Source organism: Notolepis coatsorum, assembly GCF_963971535.1.
Source record: "Notolepis coatsorum genome assembly, chromosome: 16".
NCBI lineage: Eukaryota > Metazoa > Chordata > Actinopteri > Aulopiformes > Paralepididae > Notolepis > Notolepis coatsorum.
In genome coordinates, this window is record NC_140180.1 from 3061374 (window position 1) to 3069326 (window position 7953).

At 48.2% G+C, this 7953-nt stretch overlaps 1 protein-coding gene across 1 annotated transcript in view; it reads right to left on the minus strand.

The window, feature by feature from the left end:
• slc9a6a (solute carrier family 9 member A6a) overlaps positions 1–7416 on the minus strand; it is a gene marked incomplete at both ends in the record, with an annotated part of 52589 nt that extends 45173 nt beyond the window's left edge. Inside the window, 2 exon segments of the mRNA XM_084331368.1 lie at positions 641–659; positions 7321–7416. Coding sequence (XP_084187494.1) covers positions 641–659; positions 7321–7416 — 115 coding nt within the window.
• Positions 7417–7953: the final 537 nt, after the last annotated feature.

A 7953-nucleotide genomic window follows, 5' to 3' on the forward strand; every position in this document is an offset into this window, starting at 1 on the left:
GAGACGGCAGGGAGGCGTAGGTTTAGGGGGGAGGCGGGGACATGTCCTCCACAATATTGAGAAGAGGTCACTATATAAATATATATATATATATTAGGGCTGTCAGTTTATCGCGTTAATTAGATAAAAAAATTAATCGCCTGACAGCACTAATATATATATATATATAACTATATACATAGGCGGCGGGTATATAAGGCCAGGCTAAGCTATGCCGACCCAAACCGGCAGCCCCCAGTCTGTGCATTATTATAGGCAGCCTAGGGCTACGATATTGTGTGTGTGTGGGCTGCTGCAGCCCGGTGGTGACAATACGCAAGGGTCGGCCAACCAAGGTGTCAATGGCAGTAGGTGTGGTCGTGGCCGTTTAACATTCCAGACTGCAGGCAGTAACCAATCACGCCGCGTCATCAAACTAACCGATGCCAGTCTGGTCTTCAAAATCCTCCGTGGTCTACTCTAGCCCCACCCCCACTTTTCCGATTTTTTTCACCTCCAGGTTCACCAGAACTGTTGTACCGGGTGACTTGGCTGTTCCATTAAGGACAAGTACATTTAGCAAATCAGCCCTCTCTCCGTGAGAGCTGCCAAGACCTGAACTCCATTCCAAGTTACATGCCGCCTGGGCACAACACCGGACCTGAGGCCGAGGGGTTGCTCTACGAGGGCATGACGAGACTGAGTCAGAGTTAATCAAACCGTGGAAACTTTTTAGAGCTACTATGTACATTGTTTTCAAAGCATGATGAGATCCAAATTACGGAATAACGTTTCCTTCATTGTCGTCGGCACCGCAACGTCGGCACCGCAACTTGTGAACGGTCTTTTCCCAATGAGGCGCATCCGAAACTGGCTAAGAAGAACAACAATATGCGCCAGGAGAGACGGTCAACTCTGAGTCCGCTTCACATTGAAAGTGATCGCACAGACAAACTTAAAGCAGAAAAGATCATTGATGCGCGAAAGGTCGCATTTTTATTTTGTTGCATTAAGGTAAGACAATGGTTAATCATATTGGATGCATTCATTTGAACAATTAATTTGCACTATATGAAATGAGAGGGGCTCGCTGTAGTAGCCTAGTGTGTGTATTGTATGAAATCAGAACCTGGACAGCACCGTTTGCGTGCAAGCAAAAAAGAAAAAGGAAATATTTTGCGCGCTCCGCGAGAGTCCTATCCCGTCTATAGCCTACCCCAGTGGTTCCCAAACTGTGGTGCGCGCACCCCTTGTGGTGCGCGAGCGCCCTCTAGGTGGTGCGTGACATGAAAAGGCTAATGGTGGTAAATTTTTTTTTTTTTTTTTTTTTTTTTACAATAAAATTTCATACAAATCTTAGTCAAACCTTTAGTATTATGGATATTAAACATGCTGGCAGAGTATTGTCGTGAACATTTTAATTAAATAAAGAAATTCCCTATCCATAGTCGCCGTGGGAAGAGATAAAATAAAAAATTAAATCTGTGCACGGAGACCAGCAACAATTTTTTCTAACAGAAACCCATTGGGGGGTGCGCGAGCTAGGTCGGGAGGTGACAGGGGGTGCACGGCCAAAAAGGTTTGGGAACCGCTGGCCTACCCTAATGTCCAGCTCACCCGCCGCCTATGACTATATACCCTCTTTGAGAACAGCCAACTCTCAGTACGGTGGTAGGCTGAGGGGGCGTGGCTTAAGGTGCTCCCATAGTCGAGCGGACCGTACACGGAGCGGTGGTGTCACATAAACCGCTGCTCTGCGTTTTGGTCGACATCGACCTGCATTTAATGTGACGCCGATCTGCATTTACTCTGAACACTCGCTCCGTGCCAAGTGAGAGTAGGGCAGGATCATGATTAAATGGGTCGGATTGGTCCTTGGTAAAAACGTTGGCAGGTAGATGACGCTAAATTTAGTTTTACTATCGCTAATCGTCACCCATTCCAATTCATATATACATTTGGACCTGGTCTTTTTTCACCATCTGAAGAAACTTGAGCTATTTGAATGGCTTTTCTAAATGAAGTGTGTAAAACTGCCAGTTTTATTTCTAAATATTGGAAACGGAGATAACACATAGACTCTTTATTTTGACATCGGATGACGACGACATGACAGAGGTTGAACAGTGTGGTAAAAATTGTGTTAACTGGCGCGAGACATGTAGGAAATTGGTCCGCGGAGGTCCGCTCGACTATGAAAGCTCAAAGTGTCCGCGCGGAACTCCGCGGAGTCCGCTCCCAATACAGTCCGCTCCACCATGGGAGCACCTTTAATGCACCCTCTCTGAGCACAGCCATCGCTCAGTAGGCTGAGGGGGCGTGGCTTAATGCACCCTCTCTGAGCACAGCCATCGCTCAGTAGGCTGAGGGGGCGTGGCTTAATGCACCCTCTCTGAGCACAGCCAGCTCTCAGTAGGCTGAGGGGGCGTGGCTTAATGCACCCTCTCTGAGCACAGCCAGCTCTCAGTAGGCTGAGGGGGCGTGGCTTAATGCACCCTCTCTGAGCACAGCCAGCTCTCAGTAGGCTGAGGGGGCGTGGCTTAATGCACCCTCTCTGAGCACAGCCAGCTCTCAGTAGGCTGAGGGGGCGTGGCTTAATGCACCCTCTCTGAGCACAGCCAGCTCTCAGTAGGCTGAGGGGGCGTGGCTTAATGCACCCTCTCTGAGCACAGCCAGCTCTCAGTAGGCTGAGGGGGCGTGGCTTAATGCACCCTCTCTGAGCACAGCCAGCTCTCAGTAGGCTGAGGGGGCGTGGCTTAATGCACCCTCTCTGAGCACAGCCAGCTCTCAGTAGGCTGAGGGGGCGTGGCTTAATGCACCCTCTCTGAACAGAGCCATCGCTCAGTAGGCTGAGGGGGCGTGGCTTAATGCACCCTCTCTGAACAGAGCCATCGCTCAGTAGGCTGAGGGGGCGTGGCTTAATGCACCCTCTCTGAACAGAGCCATCGCTCAGTAGGCTGAGGGGGCGTGGCTTAATGCACCCTCTCTGAGCACAGCCAGCTCTCAGTAGGCTGAGGGGGCGTGGCTTAATGCACCCTCTCTGAGCACAGCCAGCTCTCAGTAGGCTGAGGGGGCGTGGCTTAATGCACCCTCTCTGAGCACAGCCAGCTCTCAGTAGGCTGAGGGGGCGTGGCTTAATGCACCCTCTCTGAGCACAGCCAGCTCTCAGTAGGCTGAGGGGGGCGTGGCTTAATGCACCCTCTCTGAGCACAGCCAGCTCTCAGTAGGCTGAGGGGGCGTGGCTTAATGCACCCTCTCTGAGCACAGCCATCTCTCAGTAGGCTGAGGGGGCGTGGCTTAATGCACCCTCTCTGAGCACAGCCAGCTCTCAGTAGGCTGAGGGGGCGTGGCTTAATGCACCCTCTCTGAGCACAGCCAGCTCTCAGTAGGCTGAGGGGGCGTGGCTTAATGCACCCTCTCTGAACAGAGCCAGCGCTCAGTAGGCTGAGGGGGCGTGGCTTAATGCACCCTCTCTGAGCACAGCCAGCTCTCAGTATGTTGAGGGGGCGTGGCCTTCTGTTCATTGACAGGAGATGTCAAGTTGGCATCATAATACAGGAAGCTCTCTTAATGTAAACACACCCATGAGCCCAGTGTGATTCGTTGCTATGGAGATTAACATCGGCTAACCTGCGCTGGCAGGTGATAAATACATTGTCACAGTTGCTGTGTATGAACCAATAAAATGAACTAAATTGTAGCTAAACTAATTCCATTACATTTACATTTACATTTAGTCATTTAGCTGACGCTTTTATCCAAAGCGACTTGCAAGTTTTGTACAACAAGACAGCAAGAAGGATACAACTCTATCAGCTGAGTAACAATGTTCATCAAAGTGTTGAGTGCTACAGTGTAGGTTAGTTTATTAGGACAAGTGCATGACAGTAAGGTTAGTTAGAATAAAAAAAGAAAAATCTCATTTCAGATATTGATTGAAGAAGTGCGTCCTTAGTCGACGGCGAAAGATTGGACGGGTTTCGGCTGCTGTCCTAACTGTGGTGGGCAGTTCGTTCCACCATTGTGGGGCAACGGCCGAGAATAGGCGACTTCTCCTTGATGACCCTCCCGGAGCTCGGATAGGAGGAGTGGGTCTGAGGCGGCCAGAAGATGCAGAGATGCAGAAGATGCAGAGCGTAGGGGTCTTGTCTGTGGGCTGATATCCTTTACAACTACTGACAACTGACAGACTGATGGGCCAATCAGGGTAACCCATGTATATTATGCAATATTTCAAAGGAAGCAGCTCGATCATCTGAAACGTCTTGATGCTGCTGGTGATAACCAGGGCGCCAGACATCAAAGTGCTTTAATCATCCTGTTCACAACAACAGCAACTCTAACATTTTGGGCCATTTTATCTGAACACGCCTTCTGTTAAATACAAGATTGAAAAACAAGATTTTGATGCTACTGAATCTTTTTCAACAGCAAATGATGTCAGCATCTGCAATAAAATATTATATATACAACATCTGCTTTATCTGATAAGTTCATCTCACTTCAAACATTTGTATTGCAGCAAAATGGGATTGGCAAGAATTATAAAACAAATTTAAAGACCGATATTTTGCGTCCGTGTATCGATACAATATCAAGTGCAAGTTTTGTTTTATTTGTCACATGTAAAGTACATTACATTACAGTGAAATGCTTGGTTCTATACGACCCTCCTGAGATTATGAGAAAGATAAAGTTGAATCAAATATAAAATGAGGTAAGATCAAATAGAATAGTCAATTATTTACAGAAAGTGTCATGCGTATAGTGTATGTGCATGATAAGGTGCAGTGCAGGGTGTGTGTTTGTGTGTGTGTGTTTTTACGAGGTGTGTGTTTTCCAGAGTTTATTGTGCTATCATCTCCCAGGAATATTTAGCACTAAAGTCCTAAAACAGAATTCACACTAGGGCGACAGTGGGTCGGGAGGTAAGCAGGCATCTGGTAATCCGGAGGTTCCCGGTTCGATTCCCTCTCCTCTTCTGTAGTGTGGTAGTGACAGGGTTAACCTTCTGTAGTGTGGTAGTGAAAGGGTTAACCTTCTGTAGTGTGGTAGTGAAAGGTTAACCATCTGTAGTGTGGTAGTGAAAGGGTTAACCTTCTGTAGTGTGGTAGTGAAAGGGTTAACCTTCTGTAGTGTGGTAGTGAAAAGGTTAACCTTCTGTAGTGTGGTAGTGAAAAGGTTAACCTTCTGTAGTGTGGTAGTGACAGGGTTAACCTTCTGTAGTGTGGTAGTGAAAGGTTAACTGAATCTCGGTCGTTAAAGAACCCAGGACGCCTATCACAAAGAGTAGGGGGTTCCCCGACGTTCCTGGCCAAATTCCCAATCAGGTCTCTGACATCAAGGCCTCAAGGCCACCTGATCATCCCTCCTCCCCCTTAATTGGCTGACATCAATCCCTGTCTCCTGAGCCGTTCAGCCATTGTGTGTCGTGTGATGTGTGCCGGGTGCCAGTGTGTATGGCAGCCATTGAGCCTGCGTAGCCCAAGGTTGGGTGCTACACAGTGGTGGTGAAGGAAGTAATTTCCACCCTACATTGTGGGGAGCGCATTGAGTGTCTAGAAAAGCACTATATAAATGTAATTAATTATTATTAATATTATGAATTATGAATAACTCAACATAATCTATTTTGAGGTGCAGTGCAACACTCTAAAAATATCCATTATGAAACATTAGGTATAATAATAACAAAGCCAATTACCACCAATTACACCAATGTGCCCTACCCACAGCCGTAAAAAAAATGTGAATCCCTACCCACCTTCAAAACCGCTCTCAAAGAGCACCTACGGGAGGCTGCAAAAAAAAACTCCCACCCACCCGCCCCCTCCTAATGTACAGTTTCCTCCCCCTCGTATGTATATATTTTCTGTTAGGATCTCTGGTTAATAACAGTACTGTATATTTGCATATCTTGTATGTCACAAATGTAACAGTACTGTATACCTGTATGTCATGTATTGTCATAAATGTCATGATATATATCTGTAGTATATCTGTATGGCCCCCGTAAATGTCCAAACCCTGTCCCCCTCCCACCACATCCTAATGTACAGTTTCCTTCCCCCTCGAATGTATATAGTTTCTGTTAGGATCTCTGTTAACAGTACTGTATACCTGTATGTCCGAAATGTCATGATACTGTATATATCTGTATGTTGCGTATGTCATTAATGTCATTATGAATTATGAAAATGGGGGACTCTGATGTAAACAAGACTAAAGTCTTTCTCTGGTCTGCATCCCCGTAACAATTGTGTGTATTGAGCTGTACTGTATTGTACCCCATTGTGCAATCTGTTAACCTGCATTGCTATTCCTAGCACTATTTGGGCAACTTTACACAATTCCTGTGAGTCTATGGAAGACATCTGTAAGGTTTATTAAAAAATCATTGTTTTATATTTCTAATGGAGTACTCAAAAGCATAATTTTCCAGCCTCAAGATTTCAGCCTGATATTGGCCTGGCTCCGCCCATAAGCACTTTCAGTGGCAGTCATCCACACAGTCTGCGAGTGGCAGAGGAGAGAGAGAGAGAGAGAGAGAGAGAGAGAGAGAGAGAGAGAGAGAGAGAGAGAGAGGGGGGGGGGGGTGGGATAGAGAGAGAGAGGGGGGAGAGGGAAAGAGAGAGAGAGAGAGAGAGAGAGAGAGAGAGGGGGTGGGATAGAGAGAGAGAGGGGGGAGAGGGAAAGAGAGAGAGAGAGAGAGAGAGAGAGAGAGAGAGAGAGAGAGAGAGAGAGAGAGAGGGAGATAGAGGGGAGAGAGAGAGAGCCCCGGACTCAGCGGGACTGAGAATGAAACGCATGTGTAAACAAGCACACGCAGACGCAGGCTCTCTCCTCTCTCTCCCTCCCTCCCTCTCTCTCTCTCCATCTCTCTCTCTCCCTCCCTCTCTATCTCTCTCTCTCTCTCCCTCGCAGAGTGCAGTCTAGGTGTCGGGTTTCACTGTCTGCGGCAGATTTCCTCTCGCTCTGCTATCGCTGTGTGGGCTGCCTAGGTTGTGGGCGGGCATTGGCAACCACAGAGCCAATCGGATCACTATCCGCTCCATCCTCGCCTCGTTACGTCACTATGCGAGTCAAATCAGAACGACCTAATTAAATCAAGCAGGAAATGGTCTGAGCTGAATGAGAGCAATCCGCCCCAATATGGTATTTAGACACACAAAAACACATTGATACTAACTCATATTACTATAATACAACGCTAGAGACAAAAAAAAAAAAAGACATTTATATAATGCATGTCACCTTTAAAGTTTTCAATCGATCATCTCTCTCTGCCACAGAACAGACAGACCACCGGCTCTACCGGGTTATAAACACAGCGCGGCTCACCTTGGTCCCGGGGGGGAAGTGAGGTATCGGACCCGTGCCTCCAGACAGAATCTTCTTCCGCACCCCGGGGTGGTTCACCAGGTACGTCTCCTCCATGTCGTCGACTGGTACCGCTGGTACCTCTTCTTCTGGAGGTAGATGACGAGTGCGGTCTCGAGCCCGGCGGCCACTTCGCGGGGGCAGAGCGGCACAGAGAGTGTCTCCGTCGGGGGAACAGGCGAGGTGCGTGTGTGTGCCTCTGGTCCTCTGTTGGGGGGAGTGGTGCGGTCTCGCTGGCTGGCCGGCCGGCTGCTGCTCTCTGACAGATGGCTGGATTACCAGGCAGCGACGGCCACTTTAATCCGAGGAGCTAATCCCATCTCCCCCGGTAGCCTAATCCCGGTATAGGAAGGAGAGCGGAGAGAGGCGGGGGGGGGGGGGGGGGGGGGGGGGGGGGGGGGGGATGACCGCCAGACCATCACCCCAGAACGAGAGATCATTCTGGAAGGAAGAGGGAGAGTAATCTGCAGAAGATTGGGTGTTTTATTATCACTGTCTGTAACATACCTGTGACCAGGAGCTGTGATCGGCTAGTAACTGTAAAAAATAAAAGTAACTACGACGAATGAGCTAGTCAAGATGAGAAGCACGTTT